The 27,252-nt window shown below is 40.1% G+C and overlaps 1 protein-coding gene across 1 annotated transcript in view; it reads right to left on the minus strand.

Moving 5' to 3' along the window:
- Positions 1-6,458: 6,458 nt before the first annotated feature.
- LOC126428215 (aminopeptidase Ey-like) overlaps positions 6,459-27,252 on the minus strand; it is a 265,785-nt gene continuing 244,991 nt past the window's right edge. The window contains exons 18-20 of the mRNA XM_050090131.1: positions 23,848-23,988; positions 18,795-18,876; positions 6,459-6,995 (exon numbers count right to left, since the gene is read on the minus strand). Coding sequence (XP_049946088.1) covers positions 6,828-6,995; positions 18,795-18,876; positions 23,848-23,988 — 391 coding nt within the window. The 3' untranslated portion in view covers positions 6,459-6,827. The remainder of the gene's footprint in view (positions 6,996-18,794; positions 18,877-23,847; positions 23,989-27,252) is intronic.

The following is a 27,252-nucleotide window of genomic DNA, read 5'->3' on the forward strand; positions in this document are numbered from 1 at the left end:
TATGTGTGTATCATCTTTCTTTATTTTTTGTCACACCAAGTCAAATACTTTAAAAGGACAAATCAATAATTTATATGCATTTTCTTTTTTAAATATATTGTGAAAAAGAACAGGTGTTCCATACATAACTCATTTTACTATGCAGCCTCCCTCCAATATTAAGACTTAATCAGTAATTTTTAAATTTCTGAATCTACTTACACGCCTTATTATGCGCCAGAACATTGCTTCCATAGTATTATACCTACTGACTTGAGGATTTGGGTGACAGCTCTCCGTCATCCTCTGCACACAGAGATGGTGGAGCCGAGCTGTTGTAATTACATTTTTAAAGCCACAAGGAAACTTTGAAAGAAGCAAACTTAAGCATGTTTCAAGGAAGGCCAAGACAACTTTTGACTTAACCTTTGTAATACTTCTAGTTGTGTCCTATGATATTACCAGTTTTTCCAAAGTACCAGTTACTTCGAAGGCTGCTAGACAATGTATGTTTAATGATTATGAAACGGAAAGTTGCTACTTACCATATAGCGGAGATGCCAAGTCGCAGATAGGCACAACAAAAAGACTGTCGCAAATAAAGCTTTCAGCCAGTAAGGCCTTCATCAAAATAAGATGACAGACTCACACATACACATTCGTCTAACACCACTCACACACACATGGCTGCAGTCTCAGGCAACTGAAGCCACACTGCGAGGAGCAGCACCAGTGCATGATGGGAGTAGTGACTGGGTGGAGTAATGAGGAGGGATAGTAGGGTAGGGGTAGCAGACTGTGACGTGCTGCTGGGGAGCGCGCTGGGACGAGGTCGACAGAGGGTAGTGCAGCCAGGAGGTTAGATGGCGGGCAGCAGAGAGGTGGAGGGGGTGGGGTAGCAAAAAAGTAGAGAAGTAAAAAGACAGGGGGTGATGGCGGAATGAAGGCTGTGTAGGGCTAGAATGGGAGCAGAGAAGGAGCTAGATGGGAGAGGACAATAACTAACAAAGGTTGAGGCTAGGAGGGTTATCGGAACCTTTTTCCACTACCTCCCCTCCCCACTTCGCCCCTGCGCACTCCCCAGAAGCACATCACTGTCCTGTCCACCACCCAAACCCTGCTATCCCTCCCCCTACCAGCCCAGCCTCCTCCTTACCCCCACCCAGTTACCACTCCCATCATGCACTGGTGTTGTTGCTGTTCGCAGTGTGGTCTCAGTTGCCGTGTGTGTGTGTGTGTGTGTGTGAGAGAGAGAGAGAGAGAGAGAGAGAGAGAGAGAGAGAGAGAGATCTGTGACTCAGCATCTGTACTACATGATGAGCAGCAACTTTCCTTTTCATGACACTGTTACATTCCATCCTGGATTTTCCATTATTAGGTTTAATGGTTGCTTGTCAGATACAGAGGGGGGTGGGGGGTTTAAATCTAAACTGTGTGTGTGTGTAAAAAAAAAATTAAAAAAAATAATAATCACCTGCAAAACAAATATATTTAATAAATAGGAAAATACATATTTATGAATTAGGAAGAGAGGGAGGGGGGGGGGGGGGGGGCCACATGTGCATGTGCATGTGTAGCAGGGCCATACTGAGGCCATGGCAAGATTTGCCCTCGCCTAGGGTGAAGGCACACATCTTCTAATTTTCTGCCTTCAAGAAGAAACCTTTTCCTCGGCACAAGACTGGAAACACACACTGTTGTCAAAGTGTCATTTCGTCCAATGTTGTTGTGGTCTTCAGTCCTGAGACTGGTTTCATGCAGCTCTCCATGCTACTCTATCCTGTGCAAGCTTTTTCATCTCCCAGTACCTACTGCAACCTACATCCTTCTGAATCTGCTTAGTGTATTCATCTCTTGGTCTCCCTCTACGATTTTTACCCTCCACGCTGCCCTCCAATACTAAATTGGTGATCCCTTGATGCCTCAGAACATGTCCTACCAACCGATCCCTTCTTCTGGTCAAGTTGTGCCACAAACTTCTCTTCTCCCCAATCCTATTCAATACTTCCTCATTAGTTATGTGATCTACCCATCTAATCTTCAGCATTCTTCTGTAGCACCACATTTCGAAAGCTTCTATTCTCTTCTTGTCCAGACTATTTATCGTCCATGTTTCACTTCCATACATGGCTACACTCCATACAAATACTTTCAGAAATGACTTGCTGACACTTAAATCAATACTGGATGTTAACAAATTTCTCTTCTTCAGAAACGCTTTCCTTGCCATTGCCAGCCTACATTTTATATCCTCTCTACTTCGACCATCATCAGTTATTTTGCTCCCCAAATAGCAAAACTCCTTTACTACTTTAAGTGCCTCATTTCCTAATCTAATTCCCTCAGCATCACCCGACTTAATTAGACTACATTCCATTATCCTTGTTTTGCTTTTGTTGATGTTCATCTTATATCCTCCTTTCAAGACACTGTCCATTCCATTCAACTGCTCTTCCAAGTCCTTTGCTGTCTCTGACAGAATTACAATGTCATCAGCGAACCTCAAAGTTTTTATTTCTTCTCCACTGATTTTAAGACCTACTCCGAATTTTTCTTTTGTTTCCTTTACTGCTTGCTCAATATACAGATTGAACAACATCGGGGAGAGGCTACAACCCTGTCTTACTCCCTTCCCAACCACTGCTTCCCTTTCATGTCCCTCGACTCTTATAATTGGCATCTGGTTTCTGTACAAATTGTAAATAGCTCCCTGTATTTTACCCCTGCCACCTTTAGAATTTGAAAGAGAGTATTCCAGTCAACATTGTCAAAAGCTTTCTCTAAGTCTACAAATGCTAGAAACGTAGGTTTGCCTTTCCTTAATCTTTCTTCTAAGATAAATCGTAAGGTCAGTATTGCCTCACGTGTTCCAGTGTTTCTACGGAATCCAAACTGATCTTCCCCGAGGTTGGCTTCTACTAGTTTTTCCATTCGTCTGTAAAGAATTCGTGTTAGTATTTTGCAGCTGTGACTTATTAAGCTGAAAGTTCGGTAATTTGCACATCTGTCAACACCTGCTTTCTTTGGGATTGGAATTATTATATTCTTCTTGAAGTCTGAGGGTATTTCGCCTGTCTCATACATCTTCCTCACCAGATGGTAGAGTTTTGTCAGGACTGGCTCTCCCACGGCCGTCAGTAGTTCCAATGGAAAGTTGTCTACTCCGGGGGCTTTGTTTCGACTCAGGTCTTTCAGTGCTCTGTCAAACTCTTCACGCAGTATCATATCTCCCATTTCATCTTCATCTACATCCTCTTCCATTTCCATAATATTGTCCTCAAGTACATCGCCCTTGTATAGACCCTCTATATACTCCTTCCACCTTTCTGCTTTCCCTTCTTTGCTTAGAACTGGGTTTCCATCTGAGCTCTTGATATTCATACAAGTCGTTCTCTTATCTCCAAAGGTCTCTTTAATTTTCCTGTAGGCGGTATCTATCTTACCCCTAGTGAGATAGGCCTCTACATCCGTACATTTGTCCTCTAGCCATCCCTGCTTAGCCATTTTGCACTTCCTGTCGATCTCATTTTTGAGACGTTTGTATTCCTTTTAGCCTGTTTCACTTACTGCATTTTTATATTTTCTCCTTTCATCAATTAAATTCAATATTTCTTCTGTTACCCAAGGATTTCTACTAGCCCTCGTCTTTTTACCTATTTGATCCTCTGCTGCCTTCACTACTTCATCCCTCAAAGCTACCCATTCTTCTTCTACTGTATTTATTTCCCCCATTCCTGTCAATTGCTCCCTTATGCTCTTCCTGAATCTCTGTACAACCTCTGGTTCTTTTAGTTTATCCAGGTCCCATCTCCTTAAATTCCCACCTTTTTGCAGTTTCTTCAGTTTTAATCTACAGGTCATAACCAATAGATTGTGGTCAGAGTCCACATCTGCCTCTGGAAATGTCTTACAATTTAAAACCTGGTTCCTAAATCTCTGTCTTACCATTATATAATCTATCTGATACCTTTTAGTATGTCCAGGGTTCTTCCATGTATACAACCTTCTTTCATGATTCTTAAACCAAGTGTTAGTTATGATTATTTTGTGCTCTGTGCAAAATTCTACCAGGCGGCTTCCTCTTTCATTTCTTAGCCCCAATCCATATTCACCTACTATGTTTCCTTCTCTCCCTTTTCCTACACTCGAATTCCAGTCACCCATGACTATTAAATTTTCGTCTCCCTTCACAATCTGAATAATTTCTTTTATTTCATCATACATTTCTTCAATTTCTTCGTCATCTGCAGAACTAGTTGGCATATAAACTTGTACTACTGTAGTAGGTGTGGGCTTCGTATCTATCTTGGCCACAATAATGCGTTCACTATGCTGTTTGTAGTAGCTTACCCGCATTCCTATTTTCCTATTCATTATTAAACCTACTCCTGCATTACCCCTATTTGATTTTGTGTTTATAACCCTGTAGTCACCTGACCAAAAGTCTTGTTCCTCCTGCCACCGAACTTCACTAATTCCCACTATATCTAACTTCAACCTATCCATTTCCCTTTTTAAATTTTCTAACCTACCTGCCTGATTAAGGGATCTGACATTCCACGCTCCGATCCGTAGAACGCCAGTTTTCTTTCTCCTGATAACGACATCCTCTTGAGTAGTCCCCGCCCGGAGATCCGAATGGGGGACTATTTTACCTCCAGAATATTTTACCCAAGAGGACGCCATCATCATGTAATCATACAGTAAAGCTGCATGCCCTCGGGAAAAATTACGGCTGTAGTTTCCCCTTGCTTTCAGCCGTTCGCAGTACCGGCACGGCAATGCCGTTTTGGTTATTGTTACAAGGCCAGCTCAGTCAATCATCCAGACTGTTGCCCTTGCAACTACTGAAAAGGCTGCTGCCCCTCTTCAGGAACCACACGTTTGTCTGGCCTCTCAACAGATACCCCTCCGTTGTGGTTGCACCTACGGTACGGCTATCTGTATCGCTGAGGCACGCAAGCCTCCCCACCAACGCCAAGGTCCATGGTTCATGGGGGGGATTTTGTCCAAGTATCATCATAAAGAAATGACAGCTACTACTGAACATGCATCACTTGGATTATGTGTCAACAGTGCACTTGGTTAGACAACTGTTGGCCACATGGCTAACTTATGTTCAACAATGGAGTTTTTGCTGCTACTTAACTACAGTATTGTAGGACCTTAAAGGTTGGCCACTCGGTTATGAAGCAAATAATATGCTGTTGAATCATAGGCTTCCTAGTTTTGCCAATTTATGCCAACTGAGGACTGGAATGAAGCTGTTTAAGCTAGACTGCTTTAATGTATTAGATAGAAGGATAATTGAAAGGGAAACAGATCTCTCATATAACACAGCATTTCATGTCAGGAAAGTGTTAAATGAGGGCTTTGTATCTTGTTTTGAACAAAAAGCAGCAGATTTTGGTACCAAATATAATAAAAATATTGATAAAACAAAACTAGTTGATGTTAACAGTTGCTTCGAAAATTCCATATCCCATGACCATAATATCAATAACTCACTGTTGGTACTGGCCAACTCATACAAATACCTGTGTGTAACACTTCATGGCGATATGAATGGAATGATCAGGTAGGCTCAGTCAAGGTTAAAGTAGAGAAGTGCAATCAGTTTACTAAGGACATTGCTTGCAAATTACTTGTGTGACTGGTTCTAGAACACTGCTCATGGGTGTGGGAACCATACCTTATAGGACTAACACGGGATTTGAATGTATACAGAGAAGGGCAGCATGAATGGTCACAGGTTTGTTTGATCCATGGAAGAGTGTCATAGACATACTGAAGAAACTGAACTGGCAGGCTCTTGAAGATAGACATAAACTATCCTGAGAAAGTGTATAAACACAGTTTCAAGAACCGACTTTAATGATGACTCTATGATAATACTATAACACCTATATATCGCTCACATAGGGATCATGAAGATAAGATTAGAATAATTACAGCATTAACAGAGGCATTTGAATGATCATTCTTCCTGTGCTTCACACGTGAATGGAACAGGAAGAAACCCAATAACTGGTACAATGGAACATACCCTCTGCCATGCACTTCACAGTGGTTTGCAGAGTATAGTTGTAGATGTAGAAAGAGCTGATGAACAGCACTGAGAAAGTTTCCCATTTGGATATTTTGAATTTTTTTAAATGAAGTATAGGTTACGAGTACTTATCCAAACATCAAAATAGCTTTGAGGATATTTATGATAATTTTGTCAAAGTTTCAGCAAATTAAAGATCATAAAAAGTACTTAACATTATTATCTGCTCACTTTCAAACAAAGTGTGTTAGAAGTAAAAGTAAAGTGGTGTTTAAATATAAGAGGATTTTTGATAATCTGTACTTCACACACAACTATTAATAACACTGTAATGCATTTATTCTTGTATTTTAAATTAAGTAGAAGCTAACATAATGGTGGCTACTCAACTTGAAAAGTGCGATACTATTTGTTCAGAAATCAAGCCAAATTTTACTGGAAGTAACTTCTTTATTAGAGTGGACATTACTGGAATGTTCCAGGTGTACAAGACTCAATGGTGTGTGGATATTGTCCTCACATGGTATGGCTGAAGGTTTCCAGAATGTTGCAAATAGTGAACAGTATCTTGAAGCTTCAACACCAGGAAGTTTTCTTTTTTTTTAGAAAAAAGAGGTTGTTACACAATACTTGAAAGTAAAGCCATAAACACATAATGCTGATACCAAACACAATACCATAAAAGTGTATCACTTGAGACTTCTACTTACACAGACACTTCACACTCATGATGAGCTGTAACACTGTTTATGTACACTGCACCATTGGGGAAGTAGTTGTTTTGTGTTGATCCAGAATGTTATAGTTCCCTTGAAAGACCAGAAGCAGGTGAATTGAGCCACTCGGCAATGTCAGCCTGAAAACGTTGCCTCCAGGTCACTTTCTCTTGCAGAGATTCAACAGCACGCTCTATTGTTGTTATTGTGAAGTTGAACTGGCCTTGATGTGAATCTATGAAAGCTTTAAGCTGCAAGAACAAAAGAACACAACTATCAAAGCTCAAAAGAATAGCTGACCATGCACTGGATAGGTATGTACCCAGTACAACATTTCATAAAGGGAAGGAACCTACATTGTATACAGCCACTGTAAAAAAACTTTAAAGAAACAGATAATACTGATTTATAAGTGTACAGCAAAGTGTAAGGTTATAGACAGAGAGATGCTGAATGCAACTCATTTGGCTGTCAAGAGAGGAATGCGTGATGCCTTCACTATTATAACAGAATGTTGTCATGCAGTCTTTCACAGAACCCAAAGAAACTCTGGTCATACGTAGAGGCTGTTACTGACAACAAAGTTAGTGTCTGGTACCTAGCAAATGAGACAGGAACTGAAATTGAAGTTAGCAAAGCAAAAATTGAAATATGTAACTCCATTGTCAAGTGTTCCTTTACACATGAGAACCTAAGAGAACTGCCCCAGTTTAATCCTCGTAACTTTGAAAAGATGAATTAAATAGGTATTACACACACACACAAACGATTTCACTTTCACAAGCTTGCTCTTGGAGCCAGTGGCTCCTTCTTCTGGCAGGAGGGGTGAAGGAAAAGGACTAGAGAGATTTAGGGAAAAGAGGGTACAGTTTAGAAAAATCACCCAGAATCCTGGGTCAGGGGAGACGGAATGAGAAGAAAAGTCTTTCCTTCTCATCCCATCCAGTTTCTTTACCTGTCCATTTATATTATACAGGGTGTTTCAGAATGAACATACTAGTTTTAAGGCACTGTAGGATTTATTATATTCAATTTACAATTGTAAATAATACATCTAATGAAAGAGCAACTCAAACAGTTTTGTTTGTATACCTGTGTGCAATGGGAATAGTATGGAATGACAAACAGTGAGCGAAAAACGTGTTGAACAAGTGTGAGTGTCATGCTTAGTGCCAAGAAATATCCCCATGGAAAGTTTATGGGCCTTTCTTTATTGGTGAATCAACTGTAACTAATGTTTCTTATATTGATGTACTACAGCTATGGCCCATGCCGCAATGGGAAGAAGCTGAACAACACATCTTTATTTGGGAGCAAGATGGTGCGCTGCATTTTATGCATGACCTTCACATTCACACACGATCTGATGTGATCCATGTGTCTCCGATACTAGCTGATCTATCCAACTTTAGAAACTGTGTTATTGCAACAGTTACTCCTGACACATTGATCAAGGTTTTGGAACAACTTGCCTATCAACTAGATGTGTGATTGGTATTCACACTGCATAATTGTAAAAAAAAACTGTGTTTCTCTTTCATTTAGTGTATTATTTATAATTGTGAGGTGAATGTAATATGTGCTACAAAGCCTTAAAACCAGTATATTCATTTTGAAACACCCTGTATTATCAATAATTGATTATTTTCATTGCATAAATATTCACTTAGCTCTTTATAAGATTTCAATGTGGTGCAGAGATTGGCAACTTGCTCAAATTTTTAGAAATGTAAAATTTTACACATCACAAAATGAAAAAAGGAGTATCCTATGACTATAATAGTAATGAGTCACTGTTGGAATCAACCAACTTGTACAAATACCTGAATGTAACACTTTGTAGGGATACAAAATGCAGAGATCATACGGGTTCAGTCGGGGTAAAACAGGTGATAGAACTCAGTTTACTGGTAGAATACTTGGGAAGTGCAATCAGTCTATGAAGGAGATTGCTTATAAATCACTCAACTGACCCATTCTAGAATATTGCTGAGGTGTGTGGGACCTGTACCACATCAGATTTACAGTGGATATTGAACACATACAGAGAAGGGCAGCACAAATGGTCATAGGCTTGTTTAATCCATGGAAGAGTATCACCGAGATACTGAAGGAACTGAACCGGGAGACTCTTGAAGACAGACGTAAACTATCCTGAGAAAGTCTGATAATAAAGTTTCAAGAACTGGTTTTAAATTATTACTCTACTACAACACCCTACGTATCACTCAATTAGGGATTGTGAGATTAAAATTAGAACAATTACTGCATGCAAAGAGGAATTCCAGCAGTCATTGCTCCTGCGTTCCATACATGAACGGAACAGGAATAAACCCTAATAACTGGTATAACTATTTAAGACTGATATATTTTGGACTGTTCCAGTCTCACATTTCTTATGAACTGCTAGTATGGGACCACTCTACACAAATAGATGATATACTGAAGATACAAAAAAAAAATTCACAAGAAAAATGTGTAGGGCTGAACCAGCCATTGTCAACCTCTGTTTAGAAAACTCAATAATTTTACAATTGTAAATCTGTATACATGTACCTCATCACTATACATTAAAACAAATATTAAAGAATTTCCTATAAGGGGAGATATACACCAGCACATCATCAGAGGAAAAATTAAAATGGATGTTCTGAGACACAGACTAGCAAAAACAATCCATTCACCCACAATCAGCACCCTAACAATCTTTAACAAATTAACCACTCTCAGCGTGATCTGTGCCTTCAAAATTATTTTTAAAAAACTGTACAGCTGGCTGGCTGAAAATCCATTTATAACAGAATTTTTTGATAAAAAAATATGAACATGTGTTAAAATTTAAAATATATGGCAAAATGTTTGTAGTTGTGCAGGTAATTCAGTACAAATGCTTGTAATTGTGTATATAATTAAGTATAAATATCTGTGATTGAGCATGTAATAAAGTATACAAAACCTATGTTAAAGTGTATGGTTAACATCTGTAATTGTGTGTATAACTAAAAATAATTATTATGTATAACACCTGAAGCCTATTCCATCATGCTGATAATCAACAGCAAATAAAGATGAACAATGGGATGTATACTCTGCCATGCACCTCATGGTGGCTTCCAGAGTATAGCTGTAGATACAGAGGTAGACGCTTAGTGCAGGAACTGGCAGTTGATTACCAACATAAATAAATGTCACATATTGCACATGAACACACTACTGTTTGTAAAAAGTGAAACACTCAGAAGCAACAGTCTGTAACACGCCACAATAAGAGGATGTATAGAACAGCAGAACCACAATAAGTGATTCATATAGCAGAGAAGTGGTGTCCACATAAGCCCAACAGGATCCTCTTTTGTGAGACATGACAGGTCAGTGTTACACAAACCCCATGTGGTGTGGAGCCATCATACAAAGTGGAAAAGTGTAACCAAGTGGCACTATGCCTTGCCAACATCACAGGGTGGAATATCAGCATTTGAACCTTGTCTGCTTGGCCATAATGAACATAAAAGCTTCATCCACAGTGTTGGCATAACATTAGAGCACTGTTGTCAATGTGTATGTGTGAACACATACACATTGACAGTTTGATGCCAACTTATGAGGACTAGACTGGTGACACACGTCATTGGGTCAACTTCCATTCTCTGGAACCCACCAATACCATAGACTGCAATGGGCACGTGAATGCCGACACTGGTATATTGAGTGACAAAATTTATTATCGGCTGAACCCCTCTTCAACTTGTCCTACAATGATGGCTGCACCCGCGTTCAACGCCACCACGATGGACACTGTTCCGGCATGAAGTCAAGTGTCGGCACACCAGGTGGGAATGTTAGAGCAGAGATGGCTGTGAGACAACGACAGCTAATTGCACACTGACAGACTCCTCTCCAGGATAACAACACGACGGCAGTGCCCTCTACACGAAGAGGACACAAGTGCCGCAGTGCCTGGCTGCGGCCCAGTTCTACGAGTTTGGCAGTTCTACAGAAGTGTCCAGACCAGTGACCTGGATGGAAGAATCCACTGTATTACTTCCCTTGTATTGGAATTGTATATACTGAAGAGATTTCTTATTTACATGTCGCCCTTTATTTGTGACACATCATTGTAAATTCTCAAAGTTAAGTACTGCCGAAACTTCCTGGCAGATTAACACTGTGTGCCGGACCGAGACTCGAACTTGGCTGTTTGTGGGCAAGTGGTTCACAGGAGAGCTTCTGTAAAGTTTGTAAGGTAGGAGACGAGACACTGGCAAAAGTAAAGATGTGAGGACGGGGCGTGAGTTGTGCTTGGATAGCTCAGATGGTAGAGCCCTTGCCCATGGAAGGCAAAGGCCCCGAGTTCGAGTCTTGGTCCAGCACACAGTTTTAATCTGCCAGGATCTTTCATATCAGCGCACACTTCGCTGCAGAGTGAAAATCTCATTCTTAAGTATTGCCATTTATATTATCGTAATAAAAACTGATTAATACGATTTGCTGAAATTGTTGTCTAGCGATCTGAGAAAGCAGGTTTCCTAGGCACCCCATATTCATCGAGAAGGTAGGATAAAACAAACACATCAGGTAAACTGTATTGTTGAGCCGCAATGCAGACAAATGCAGAGTGTGACGGTTTGGGGCACCATTACCTATAACACGTGATCTCGCCTCCTACAACTTGAGGGCAATATGAACAGCTCCTGCTACATCAGGGATGTTATACAGCCCAAAGCACTGCCCCTCCTGAAGGCCAATGCAGATGCCACATTTCAACAGGCCAACTGCTGTCTACATGTGGGGAGGGATATGCAAGCCTTCGTGGAACAACGAAGGGATCTACTGCTTCCTTGGTCTGCCCATTTGCCTGACATGTTGCCCATCAAATATGTCTGTGATATGGTCAGTCAGCAACCTATTTGTTCAGGATCCTCCTGCAGCCATACTTGATGCTTTGTGAATGCACCATTAAATTGTGTGGCAGAGTATTCCCCAGCTGCATACTCAGGCGCTCTTCAATTTCCTGCTGAGAGATCTAGTGGCTCTGATTGCAGCATGTGGTGGTGCTACTCTGTTCTGAATTTCCACAGTCACAGTGCACGCACAGGCCTACAATACTGTCATGTCCCTAGTCTGTGGAATAAGTTTCATTGTGATCACATCACTCTAGTCTTGGTGGTTCACTTTTCCAAACAGTAGAGTAAATGGAAAATGGAAAAACTGATTGTTCTTTGACTGCACAATTCTCAACAAATCCCTGATGGTAGTAACAACAATCTAGGAGTATCTACCTGAAGTGATGTATAATTAAATGACCAAGTAAAGCTAGAAGTGGGAAAAGTATTGCGAATTGTAGTTAACTCATCTCATAATATACTGATGCTAATCATTTGATTAGAGTACAAGAGACAGATCAAAAAATGGGTGGTACAACTGCACTGGTATAAAACTGCAGATTTTTAAATAATGACCAACAAAATTTCCTTGGAGGTACAGTTCACATGTTTTTAGTGATTATTTCTGTAGTTTCAGTATGCACAATACACTGCTCAATTTCTTCAGAAACAGTACCATACCGTATTACTGATGGAAGTGCATCTGAATCTACACACATACTTTGCGCCGCGATAGATAAGAACAATCTACTCACTGAGTGGTGGCAGGAGAACACACATAAAAGATGATTACACTTATGCAAGCTTTTGGAGCCAGTGGCTCCTCCTTATGGCAGAAGGGTTGAAGGTCTAACAACCCTACCACTACAAAGGTCAAAATTTAATAATGAATGTGGTGTTGCACATGCTGCTAAATACTGCATTTTTGGGCAACAACAAAGTTATTATGTGGCAGGTGTCATTAGAGCACAGTTAATAAAGTCATTTCATGTAATAATTAATAAACTAAGCACTCATCTTTTCATGTTTCCCTCGCTGGTCTCATTGTAAAATCATGGCTCAATCATCAAAAATCTAGGTGGTGATGGTTCCAAGCTTGGATGCAAAGAGGTCTAGGTTTTATACTGCAATATTCAAAAGTTTTGTAGATGCGCTTCAAAAACCATTCTTGAAGATTACACTTTTGCAGGACAATGGTGATGTAAAAAAGTAATCAGCACTCCGAATTTAAGCTACACTTCTTTTTTATTACTTTTGCTGCAATATCACGTAACACACAAAACATCACTTCACAATACAAAACATACTTGAAAACATCTTCCTCACTGTTAAAGTTCACATTTTATAAACTGGCTACAATATGCGTCCTTCCAACATGATGCCCAAGACTTGACTCTCTCAAGGTCCGACACTCTAACAAACTGCTTGCAAGCCCAAAAATCAAGAGTTACAAGTACGTCAAAGATCATAGTGCCAAAGAAAGAATACACATAAGAATAATATCATTGCAACATAAACATATCGATGTATCAAAGCACCTCTACATTAATGAAATCAAATCTGAATGTTGTGTCAGAAACATGTTAACTACTTTACAGAAACACAGTAGAATATTGCTGGTATCGAGAGGTTGAGTTGAGGTGCCGCAATGGTTACGTAATTCAAGTACCATTACAAAGGGGAAGGAAGAGGGGAGAAGGAAAAGGACTGGAGAGGTTTAGGGGAAGGGGTAGATTTCAGAAAAGTTGCCCAGAATGGTGGGTCAGGGGAGACTTACCAGATGGTATGAGTGGAGGGTACCACTATTTGTCATTTACATTCCTGTTCCACTCGCAAACAGAACGGGGGAAAATTACTTGTCTAAAAGCCTCTGTATGAGCTGTAATTTCTCTTACCTTACTTTTGTGGTCTGTATGTGGAATGTACACTGGCATCAGTAGAATCATTCTGCAGTCAACCTCAAAAACTGGTCCTCTAAATCTCTGAAATACTGCCTCACAAAGAGTGTTGTCTCCCCTTAAGAGATTTCCATTTGAGTTTGCTAAGCATTCGCAGAATACTTGTGTACTGATCAAACCTACTGGCAACAAATCTAGCATTACGCTTCTGAATTGCTTTGATGTCATCCTATAATCCAAACATGGTGCGGATTCCAAACACTCCAGCAGTACTCAAGAATGGGTTGCACTAGCATTTCACGCTGAAGAGCCAACGAAATTGGTACACCTGCCTAATATTGTGTAGGGCCCCCACAAGTACACAGAAGTGCCACCAACATGGTGTGGCATGGACTCGACTAATGTCTGAAGTAGTGCTGGTGGGAACTGACACCATGAACCCTGTAGGGCTGTCCATAAATCTGTAATAGTACGAGGGGATAGAGATCTCTTCTGAACAGTACATTTCAATGCATTCCAGATATGCTCAATAATGTTCATGTCTGGGGAGTTTGGTGGCCAGCGGATGTGTTTAAACTCATAAAAGTATTCCTGGAGCCACTCTGTAGCAAATCTGGATGTGTGGGACGTCGCATTGTCCTGCTGGAATTAGCCAAATCCGTCAGAATAGACAATAGAACGAAAGCGCTGGCAGGTCGATAGACACACAAACAAACACAAACATACACACAAAATTCAAGCTTTCGCAACAAACTGTTGCCTCATCAGGAAAGAGGGAAGGAGAGGGGAAGACGAAAGGAAGTGGGTTTTAAGGGAGAGGGTAAGGAGTCATTCCAATCCCGGGAGCGGAAAGACTTACCTTAGGGGGAAAAAAGGACAGGTATACACTCGCACACACGCACATATCCATCCACACATACAGACACAAGCAGACATATTTAAATATGTCTGCTTGTGTCTGTATGTGTGGATGGATATGTGCGTGTGTGCGAGTGTATACCTGTCCTTTTTTCCCCCTAAGGTAAGTCTTTCCGCTCCCGGGATTGGAATGACTCCTTACCCTCTCCCTTAAAACCCACTTCCTTTCGTCTTCCCCTCTCCTTCCCTCTTTCCTGATGAGGCAACAGTTTGTTGCGAAAGCTTGAATTTTGTGTGTATGTTTGTGTGTCTATTGACCTGCCAGCGCTTTCGTTCGGTAAGTCACCTCATCTTTGATTTTATATATAATTTTTCCCACGTGGAATGTTTCCTTCTATTATATAGAATAGACAATAGACATGAATTGATGCAGGTGATGAGACAGGATGCTTATGTATGTGTCACCTGTCAGAGTCGTATCTAGACATATGAGGGGTCCCATATCACTCCAACTGCACATGCCCCACACCATTACAGAGCCTCCACCAGCTCAAACAGCCTCCTGCTGACATGAAAGGTCAATGGATTCTTGAGATTGTCTCGATACACTTACACCTCCATCTGCTCGATACAATTTGAAACAAGACTCGTCTGACCAGGCAACACGTTTCCAGTCATCAACAGCTCAATGTCAGTGTTGAAGGGCCCAGGCGAGGCGTAAAGCTTTGTGTCCTGCAGTCACCAAGGGTACATGAGTGGGCCTTCGGCTCCAAAAGCCCGTATCAATGATATTTTGTTGAATGGTTTGCACGCTGACACTTTTTGATGGTTCAGCATTGAAATCTGCAGCAATTTGCTGAAGGGTTGCCTTCTGTTAAGATGAATGATTCTCTTCAGTCATCTGTCGGAGGATACAGACAAAGTTCAAAGAAGGGCAGTTCATTCTGTATTATTGTGAAATAAATGAAAGGGTGCAACACATATGATATGCAAATTGGGTGGAAATCATTAAAAGAAAGGCATTTCTCATTGTGGCAGGCTCTTCTCATGAAATTTCAATCACCTACCTTTTCTTCAGATTTGAAAATATTTTGTTAGTGTCCACTTACGTACGAAGGAACAATCACCATAATGTAATAAGAGAAATTTGAACTCACATGGAAAGCATAAAGTGCTCATTTTTTCTGCTTGCTGTTCGAGAGAGGAATGGCAAAGAGAAAGCCAAAGGTGAATCGAAGAACCCTCTGCCAGGAACTTAATTGTGAATTTCAGGGTAATCATGAAGATGCAAATGATTTATTGTATTGATGATGCACACAGTGATATTTCCCAACTCACAGTCCTCAATTAATATAGATAAGACAGAAGGCCATGATTCAGAAAATGTAATTTATCCATTAAAGAAGTGGCTTATAATTGGGGAAGATCAGGTCTATGGGCAGGTACTCAAGTTCACCTACTAGAGTTGGTGTAACTTCCACATTATGAAATTAGCGATATGGGGCATCTTGTGTTGAATCGCAGCCAGCACAGAACTTGGCAAAATGATTCCACAGTGATGTCTTCTGACAGACATGCTACCCCATACGCATTCTTCATTCTCTGATGGATGTCTACAGATGTCTGTCCTTCAGCATACAAGACACGAATAATATGTCCCGTTTGGACACATTTGGTTATAACGTCACCATACTTCATGTTTCTGCACATTTACTGCATGCACATCAGAAAGACATGAATGCCTCAATCCCCTTGCCTACATCTTCGTACTTATATATACAAGTTGGAGTTGCACTACATTGCACATATGGTACAGCATTACCCTGAAATGGAAACTTTTTGATCACCCTTTATTTACATATGCTTTTAAAAGAAATGAAAATCTGGTCAAGACTGAATTCTTCAGATTATAAAGTACTTTACTATGGCTAGGGATCTGCTTCATTTTATGAAACAGGCAGCTCAATTCAAACCTAACCACGTTTTTGGTGAAGATACATGGAATTATGAATGAATGAATTCCAACCAAGATTAAAACATAGATAAAGTTTTGAATATGATATGATCTCATCGTTTTGACTCCAAGGGCTGGCAAACCAAGAATTTTTTTCCTCAATCTGATAGTGAATAGTGTGTGACTGAAGTTGTCAGACACATCTGGTACACTACTACTCCCTCCCTCCCTCCCCCCCCCCCCCACTCCACCCCCCCCCCCCTCCCACACACACACTATTTCTACCATCAGCCTTATTGCCATCTGTTATAGGCCTCCTTTTTCTCCTTTGCTGTAATATCATCACAGCACCAATCACTTCCAAATTTGACAGGCATGGTCTCAACCACTCTGAGACTTCTGAAGGCCACTTAATGAATATTTCCACTGTCACATCACCAGTCTGATGTAGTTTCCCACCCAATCTCTGCTTCTATAAGAAGGAAACTGGAGAATCCTGCAGTAAACTTAACTTATAAAGTGGTTGTTCCAGTTTCCCTCCATTCTCATTACAATTATTTGGGCACCTACTAATATTTTCAAAGGGGAACCAAAGAGCACATTGACTCAGGAAATGGTCAGATCCACATTCTGCTCACAGTCCTCCACACTAGTATGATTACTTAAGCCTTTTCCAGTAGCATAATCAATTATAGAGTGTAACTTCCTTGTAGGCTGTATCCATGTATATTTATGGATCTCTTTATGTTGAAAAAATAATAATAAAAAGAAACATTCACTATCTTACAACTATACTGTCCACACATTTCTAGCAGACTAGCATCATCATTCACAATATCCTCCCCAAATTTGCCTACAACTTTGGTAGCACCCAGCTTACCCACTTGTCCATTAAAATCTTCTGAAACATGTCACTTCTCTCAACAACAAAAATTCATAAATATACTAAGATAGTTAAGGCTCACCAGCCGTTTGACCACCTTCTTCTTCTGTACAAATGCACAAACAGTGCCCGAACTCTTACGGGAATCGGCAACGCGCTGTGAGCAATGAGTATAATGTGTGGGGGCACTACAAATGTAGTGCGGGACAATACGTTGAGAATGTGGGTTTTGCAGGAGGCGTGCCAGAGATAAATCCCTGCAGTCATGCTGTCCTCGTTGGCTCAGATGGATAGAGCATCTGCCATGTAAGCAGGAGATCCTGGATTCAAGTCCCGGTCGGGGCACACATTTTCATCTGTCCCCGTTGACATTATGTCTATGCCTGTAAGCAGCTAAGGGTGTTCATTTCATTGTAAACAAAAATTCAGATGTTAAAATTTTTCATGCCAGAAACTGAGCTCCTGAAGACTGTTTCATAGAGGAGGCTTTTACTTATTGAATAACTCTCCTTCTTTAAAGCTGAAAAGAAGTTTATTTAGTGTATCGTTCTCAGATCTGTGAATTGCATCTTGCTGGAATGCATTAGTCTTGGCTATCCATCAGAAGTAATTTCTTATCTTGACTGATATTTCAAGCAAAGGACAACCTGGTGTTGCTTTACCTTTGTTACCTTCCTTCCGTTCTCAGCACTATGAACATAATACAAATGTTGTCCACCTTTCTTGCAAATCAGACCCCGCCCTATCGCACTCCAGTTCAAAGTTCTCCTGCACACAATTTCATGATCTTGTCTGGGGTATGGAATTAGGCTTCTAATCAACACATTTGTAGCCAGTGATGTGTTCTCAGATGACCTCTATTATGGTGACCTTTATGAAACAAAAGACGCTGCTACTAAAGCAATACTAAAAGAAACACGTCAGTTCACAATAGCAGAACACTCCAGAGCTTTGACACATTGTTCCACAACAAGAGTTGACTGACACGGAAGCCACTCACAATTGAAACTACAAGCTAACATTCATTGACAGTCTGACAACTATCTGCCCTGTGCATGCTGATCTGTTCGTACATTGGGCAATTGTGTTGTCCCTTCTCCTGAACCAAACTGTCAAAAATCTCAATTTATTTTCAACACACCATAGCTTGCTTTCTTCTTCTCTTTCTCACCTCTCTGTCACTACAGATTAAGGTCACACTCTCAAAGCTTATTGGAGTTTGTAACAGGAAGGTACTGCAAAGAATATTGGCTACTACTTTTTAAATATTAAGACAACTAATGGAATGGAATGGAATGTCATGTGGCAAGGGCCGCCCGATGGGTAATCCTGATGACCTGGAGCAAGTCTTTCGAGGTGACGCCACTTCGGTGATTTGCACATTGATGAGGATGAAATGATGACAATGAAGACGACACAAACACTCAGTCCCCGAGCGGAGAAAATCTCCGACCCAGACGGGAATCGAACCCAGGCCCCCTGGCATGATAAGCTGGAAGACAACTAATAATTACACATAAGACCAGCAAAGACTCTTCCAATTCACATGATGTGTTATATGTTAATTTGCTTACCTGATCTAGTTGCTCTGCTGTACTCAATCCAGCAGTTGCTCCATCCAGCATATCGTTAAGAGGGTAGTCTGTATCAGGAAACCTGTAAGTGATTTGTTACACACTGATTAGCTGTTAAATTAGGTTTCAGTATACAGTGTGTTCTTTAAAACTTCAAAAAAACAATAACATGTCTTCTGGTAAAGGGTAGAAGAATGAACTGTGGCCTAATCTCTCGAATTTTCTCAGTACAACTGATTAGTGGTGTGCTCCCAGGATTTGAGTATAACAGTGCTATCACAAGATAGTGTAAAGCATGGGGCAATATACTGAAACCAGATCAGATATCAGTACAGAGAATATCAGGAACACACTATGCCAAAGAACTGCTATTTCATACAGTCTTGTAGTAGTATGAAGTAACAAAATGTATGGGTTTCTGGCCAGTTTAAAGTTGTAATTGACTGCTGTATCATCAATAACCTCATCTTTTTATAGCTGTGCTGCCAAGTCTTCCATGAAAATGGCTGCAGTCACTGCCAGATTTTGCAGGTCATTACAGATGAGGCCTGTGAGAAAAGCATCCCTGAAGCACAGAGTGATGAGTTCACATTTTTGCAATTTTATTGTTAAGTATTGGAGAAGATTAGTCATTTTCTAAAGACACACAAATTAAATCAGTCTTCATGTTGTGATGAAACTGGATACTATGTCACAGTCATTGTAGTATAGAACCAGATTCACCACTTTAGTATAGAACATGATTCACCAATGTCGCATTAATTTTAACAAAGAAATGATATGCAGCATCAGAAATACATTCTTTGTTATTAGAAAGACACTTGTAGTGAATAACAAATGTGTAGAAATAAAATACTTTTAACAGCTTTCATTAGTTTTGGATGTTGTTTCCAATATACACCATGCCACTAATAGTGTGCATATCGAGGTGTATTAGGTGTGAAAAAAGCATTCCGAGTTTCCATACTTGTAGAAACGTGCTGTCTGTCAATAAATATCTCAATTTCTTCTCAAGTTATTATGTTTTATGTTGTTATATGTTTAGCCTGGGCATCCTGCATATGTACAGTGTGTCTGCATGAAACCTCCCCTATTTTAAAATGTAATTTACAAAAACTGTGAGACAAATACTTCAGGTTTGCTTCATCATGCAAAACAACTCAAAGTTTTGGGTGGATTTTTTTTCCAAACAATTTCTGTCAGATGCTAATTAACAAGCAGATCACCTGTAGAGAGATGCCTTGCATGGTGTGGTGTGTGGAAACAAAATCACCCATTGCTTCCCAAAGAAATATCTGATATAAATTTCAAAGGGAACCACAACATGTTAGGATGCTTAAGTCTCGGCATGACAAGTTCCTAGCCACTGGGAGTGTAAACAGATGTTTCAGTTTGTGGCAGAAAATGCACATCTGATGAAATAGAATAGATCAAAAGACACTTTCTAAAGAAGCCCACCAATGTTAGTTCACCGAGCACCGCAAGAGCTTAACGTCCCTCACTCAACAGCTCACAAGGTACATCTTTTGCACGCTTACAAAGTCAAAATTGTGAAAGCAGTTAAGTGAAATGACTTCCAGCTTCACCGCAAATTTGCTATTGAGATGTTGTACTGGATTGAGCAAAACCCCAACTATATAGAGAATATAATTGCAATGGCTTCTGCAGCCACCGTCAGATGTCACAAAAGTTTTCTGGATACGGTGTCACGTCACTGGAGCACTACATTTGACTTGGGCAGCACAATAAATCTGCAGTGGCTGAATGCCACAAAGACTGCAGCAAGGAAATAAAATTTAATGAAATCTGCATACTACCCAAGCAGCTAGGGATTGAAACTCGTGATCAGAGGGTCCATCAAAATATTAAAACATTATAACAACCTGAATACAGAGAATGGACTCAGGCTTTCTCTATTCTGACAACACCACAAAAGGCATCACTAACAATGTGAGACACAAGCACTATCAGCAAGTAACCATCAAAGTGGATGCTACATCCAGTACGAGGAATACCTGATCTGCCAATGAATAAAAATCATGGCACACACTGTAAGGAGCAACAAGCAACAGCAGATTTCCACTCCCTCCAGTGCTGTGACCTACTGTAATAAAGTTTCCACTCCTTCCATCTGATGGTAACAATCATATCAATGTTTCTTAAAATTATTTGCTGTGATATCAAGCTCAGTGAGTGAGCATGATAAAAAGTTAAGTGACTCTGGACAGCAAAAATACACCAGTATACCCAAAAGATTATGGCTGTAACTGCGGCTCAAATGTTGGTTTCACCAGCAATAGTTTTTTACAATATGATGTGGTAGAATATCCAAAAAGCTCTTATGTCAACTGACTGGCAGCAGATGCCTATGAAATTATATCAGCAAACTGTATGAGCAGGAATCACACAGAAAAATCCGCAAGTCGTAAATCTTCACAAGGAAGAAACTTCTCAATGATTTAATCTACTTGAAGAGATGTCAAGATACGACATCATAACCAAATTCCTGCAGCTTAAACTGAACATTGACATACACAAAGGGCGGTCAAATGAAAACTGAACCCTAGATGTGCACTTCTTTGTCCAAAGCAAACTGAAGGCTACAAATTTCTTTTTTCAAAGCTCTAAAAAATATGGAAATCACATGAGGAGAAATAGGGACTGTGTGGTGGATGCGTAAGTGCTTTGCACCATAACTTCTACAACATACTCAAAACCACCTGGATAGTATACAGACTGGCTTTACTACCCTGTTTCTTTCTATTCAGGATACACGATATCAATAACAACCAGCAAAATAAGAGAATAGTAGAAGGACCAATAGAAAGAGCAGTGAGATAATTAGAGTTGGTGAAGGATATGGTGGCTGATGCACAGTGAAGAATTTGCATTGAAAGTGTTGGGTGAATTCATTCATTTGTTTGGAAGGAGAGGCCATCAGTCTCTGCCACCTTTCAGCCTGTCAGTGATGGCAGTATTGAAAAACACATACTGCCACGGGTTCCCAAATGATTTTACAGAAATTTTTCGGTAAAAATTCATTTTTGCATAACTTGTTTCAAATTCATGATGATGTGTCCATCATTTCACTAAAGGTTATAGTTATTGTGATATTTACTTGGAAGTAAGACTGCAAAATTTTAAAAACTCTGCAATGAAAATTGGGGGTTGCTATGATTTTGCGTTTTGATGCAAATTGCTTAATATGTTGATGCATATGAAATTTAGCTAACATACCGAATTTTTCTTTAGGTGTGGGTGGAGGTGTCTATCCATCACCGATCTCTAGAAAATTGATCTTATGTAGCACACTCACCTGCCATCATGCTGCGCCTGTATTATAGCCAGAGTGAAATATTCAAATCTTTCCTAATATTTCATCAACAGTTTGAGATATCGAAATGAGATTTTGGCAAATGATAGAATGGAGGAGCATATTTTACCATATGTTTATTAAGTGAAACTTCATTATCTAGCATGTTATTCTATTAACTACAGACTTTTTTGATGAAAGAATGTATTTTTTATGGGCCATCGATAGCTGGTGACACGAGAAATGCTATGGATTTTGGAAGAACATAAGTTAAGACATTACATGTTTATTTTGCACAGAGGATGTGCTTTTTTAAATAAGTTACTGACTTTATTTTTCCTCAGTTCCTCACTTAATGAACTTAATAAAACACAGTTTCAGAATTCTGTTGCAATTGCATCTGCACATGTTAGAGAGGTGACACAGTGTAAACTCTGTTGTGTTTTGGCAAAAAGAAGCAAATTTTAACATGGTAACAAGAGAAATGTGTAGATTTTACTCAAAATTCGCCAATCATGACACTTCTCTGGAAGTTGAAAATGGTTAATAAGCCAAGAGAAAATAAATCACTGTATTTCTGGCGGAATTCTTTTTAGATACTAATCAAAGCAGAAGTGACAGATATTTCTGAATGGTCACCACATGCAAGTGTGGGAGTGAAGGTGTTCCACTTAGTATTTTCAATAAATGTGAGTGTAGGTCACAGTTAGAATGGCAGTTCCCCTCTGGGGCTTGACATTTCCCAAACTGTGCCTGCTTGTAACCCCCACCACTACCGCTTTCCCCAAGTGTGCCCTGCCGACTGCGCATCTGCCAGTCACAGTATTCTGTGTGGACTCTGTTGATGGAGCACCAGCTCCGATTGGAAAAACACGGGGAAGAAAATCAGCTGTGGGCTTTCAAGAGAAACCCTCCAATATTCATCTCAAGCAATTTAAGGGAAACATGGAAAAATTTCATCTGGATGTCTGATCGGCAACCTGAACTTACGTTCTCCCAAATTTGAGTCCAGTGTCTTAATGCTGTCTTAACCACCTCACTTGGTAGGTTCCCAGGAGAAGTGTAGCAATTCACAAAAAATATAGGACTCAAAATGCTTTGTGAAGCTAATTACTGTGCGAGTACTGTTACTATTATATCGGCCAAACAGAGGGCATTGAACAGCAATGTCAGATAGAACACGAGAGGTTTACAGGCATGCCAAGAAATCAAATGGGATGGAAGGTGCTTTGAAAATGAAACAATGAATTGCATCCCATGATCTTGTCTCACTGTGTGAATGAGCAGTCTGGAAAATCATAATAAAAGAAATGAGTGAAATTAAAATTTCTGGAAAAATCGTTAATCTACGTAGCTGTCTACAGTTAAGTACAGCATGGGTTTCACCTACTGAGAGAATGAAGTGGATGCAGCAGATGCAGAACATAAATTTTTCCTCAGTTGGAAAAGGACTGAGAACCAATGACACAGGTGAAAACAATATATGGATGAGCCCAATAATGACACGGCAGTTTGCTGTCTATTGTTGATGGTCAATTTTATTAACCAGTCTCTCAGAAATGCCAACTGTACACAGGCAGGTAATGTGTACTAAACACCATACTGGCTGGCCAGTTACCAGTTTTTTTAAATGCCTAACTTCAGCTACTAAGTCGAATTTTTGTCTTTCACTTGAATAATCCTCAAAGGGTTGCCTATGCGAGGAATTAGAAGAGTCTGATGATGTATATTGTTACTTACCTGCTGGTCAGATTAGTCCACTGTTCCCTTATGTACTCAAACGCTACTGTGCGTGCAGCGGGGTTTCTTGGAACTGCCTGCCATACTGTTGGTGTATCTTGAATATCCAGAATCTTTCCTTCTAGAGGTGCAGTTAACAACCTGCAAGAAAAGAAGGTAATTTACTTCTTAACTTTAAGAAATAAGTATTCAAAAATAAAATGGGGATGGAAATCTTAATTATATTATACAAATTTCCTCCATTTTTAGTGTTGATTAAGCTCTTATTTATTAGTGTTAGTAGACATACAATGGGAGTTCAAGAACAAAATTGTTCCATATTCTTACATCTGCATCTACACCTGTCTCTACCTCTATGTCCCAAGCCACCTTATGGTGTGTAATAGTTCATGGGAAGAGTAATTGTTGGCAAGCCTCCATGTGAGCCCAAATCTCTCCAATTTTTCCTTCATGTCTTTTTGTGAGATAAATGTGGGAGGAAAAATGGACACTGATGGGAAAAATTGCAATGCCAAACATAGTTATTGTAGAATAATGAAATTTTGGGAGATTTTAAACATGGCTGGAACAGCAACTGTTGAAATTCTTCACAGTAAATGATAACAGCCAACCAGTTGCAGGACAAAGATTTATTAAAATCCTTGACAACGGTTTCGGTATATCTAAATATACCTTCATCAGAAGTAAAATACACCTTTTTTCAGTATTTTAAATGAGATGTCCATGTATTTTGAAACAGCCTTTGAAACCTGGGCAGCTACATATTTCAAGATTTTAAACATGGCTGAAACAGCAACTGTTGAAATTCTTCACAGTAAATGATAACAGCCAACCAGTTGCAGGACATCTCATTTAAAATCCTGAAAACAGGTGTATTTTGAAACTTCCTGGCAGATTAAAACTGTGTGCCAGACCGAGCCTCGAACTCGGGACCTTTGCCTTTTGCGGGCAAGTGCTCTACAACTTGAGCACTTGCCCGCGAAAGGCAAAGGTCCCGGGTTCGAGTCTCGGTCCGGCACACAGCTTTAATCTGCCAGGAAGTTTCATATCAGCGCACACTCCACTGCAGAGTGAAAATCTCATTCTGGTGTATCTTACTTCTGATGAAGGTATATTTAGATACACCGAAATTGTGGTCAAGGATTTTAATAAATCTTTATCCTGCAACTGGCTGGCTGTTATTTACCGTGAAGAATTTCAATAGTTATTGTTTCAGCCATGTTTAAAATCTTGAAATATGTACCTGCCCAGGTTTCAAAGGCTGTTTCGAAATACATGGACATCTCATTTCAAATCCTGAAAACAGGTGTATTTAACTTCTAATGAAGGTATATTTAGATATACTGAAACAGTGGTCTAGGATTTTAATAAATCTTTATACTGCAACTGGTTGGCTGTTATCATTTACTGTGAGGAAATTTTGGGAATAAATTTCTCTCAGTAACATATTTAAAGGATTAACATTGCAAGATCACAGGTTAATGTAATGCAAGATAAGCCCTTGAAAATGTGAAAAGCTCATACATTAATCTCTGGTGCAACTGCCAGATGTCAAGCAAGCAAACAACATGCACTGTTTTATACAGTTTGTGGGATGGAGTTCCAAGCCTGTTGCACCAGGTCAGTCAATACAGCGATGTATAATGTTGCTTGTGGATGATGTCCCATATGCATTTCACAGGAAACAAATCTGGTGATCAAGCAGGACAAGGTAACGTGTCAACACACTGTACAGCATGTTGGATTACAACAGCAGTATGTGGGTGGGTGTTGTCCATTTGGAAAACACCCCCTGGAATGCTGGTTATGAATGACAGCAAAACAGTTTGAATCACCAAACTAACTTACAAATTTGCAATCAGGGTGCACGGGATAAGCACAAGAGTGCACCTGCTGTCATAAAAATTCACACCCTAGATTATAGCTCTGGGTGTGGGTCCAAAGAGTCTAGCACACAGACAGGCTGGTTGAAGGCCCCCAACTGGCCCCTCCTACCCAACACGTGACCATTGCAGCACCGCCACAGAACCAGCTTTCATCAGAAATCATAACAGCCTCCACCCTGCCCTCCAATGAACTCTCACTTGACACCACTGAAGTTGCAAATGTCAGTGGTTTGAGGTCAGTAGAAGCCACACTATAGGGCATCTGGCTTGGAGCTGTCCTTAAAGTAACTGATTTGTAACAGTTTGTTTGGTCGCTGAGGTGCCAACCTGATTTGTAACAGTTTGTTGGGTCACTGAGATGCCAACTGCTGCTCAAACTGCTGCTGAAGATGCAGTATGAAGCACCGTAGCCATACACTGAGCATGATAGTCTTGCTCTGGGTAGTGCCACTTAGCCATCTGGAGCCCATTCTTCTTGTGGCTGTATGCTCCTGCGACCACCGCTCCCAGCATTTGTACAGTGGCTTCATTCTTGCCACCTCTTTCTGCAATATCACAGAAGGAATATCCTCCTTCTCATAGTCCTATTACATGACCTCATTCATTGATGCCTTTGTTGCATTTAAGGCATTCTTGAGCAACCAACTGCTCAGGTCCAATCTCAAAGGTAATTAGCACTCCTGACCTCTACAGCACGTATTTAAAGCAAATCTGATCTGCATTCTCAAAGTGGTGCTATTAGCATCACTCTTAGAATACAGATCAGGTTATGCTACTTGTGTGAAATTTGAAGAGACGTCTTTCAGATGTAAAAACAGGCCTACCCCTTTTGTTTGTGTCATATAGCTCCTTCTTTGTGTTGTGATGTTTTTTCTTCCACCAGTGTATTAGCTGACTCTTTTAGGAATGTACATCTCGCAGCTTCAACAGCAAACCATATCTTAATGCAGAGTGCCTCTGTTCCAGAATCTGCCACTGGAGATGGCAGAGTATCTCATATGTACTAAATGGCCCTGTAACAAAATGTGCTGCTCCTCTTTGGATCTTCTCTATTACTTCTGTCAATCCTATCTGGTATGGAACCCAGATGATGACCAATAGTCAAGTATTGGTCAAATGAGTGTTCTGTAAGCAATTTTATAGCATTCCAATTTCTCTGCACATGACAGCAGCATCTATGAAAAGCTTTCTGCAACTTCTGACATTATCTATTAGGTCATTTATATATTTTGTGAATGTAATTGTTCTATAACACTCCCTTGCAGCATGCCCAAAACTATTTTTATGTCCCAAAATTTCTCTCCATTAAGAATGAAATGCTCTGTTCTATTTGCTACAAACTCTTACATCCAGTCACACAGCTCATCTAATATCCCGTATGCTTGTGTTTTGTTCATTAGATAGCAGAGTGGACTGTACCGAATGCCTTCTGGTAATGAAGGACATGGAATCAACCTGAGTACCAGTGTGTAGTGCTTTCTGGGTCTCTGGATGACAGAACAAGCTGCATTTCACACAG

Source organism: Schistocerca serialis, chromosome 12 (genome assembly GCF_023864345.2).
Source record: "Schistocerca serialis cubense isolate TAMUIC-IGC-003099 chromosome 12, iqSchSeri2.2, whole genome shotgun sequence".
NCBI lineage: Eukaryota > Metazoa > Arthropoda > Insecta > Orthoptera > Acrididae > Schistocerca > Schistocerca serialis.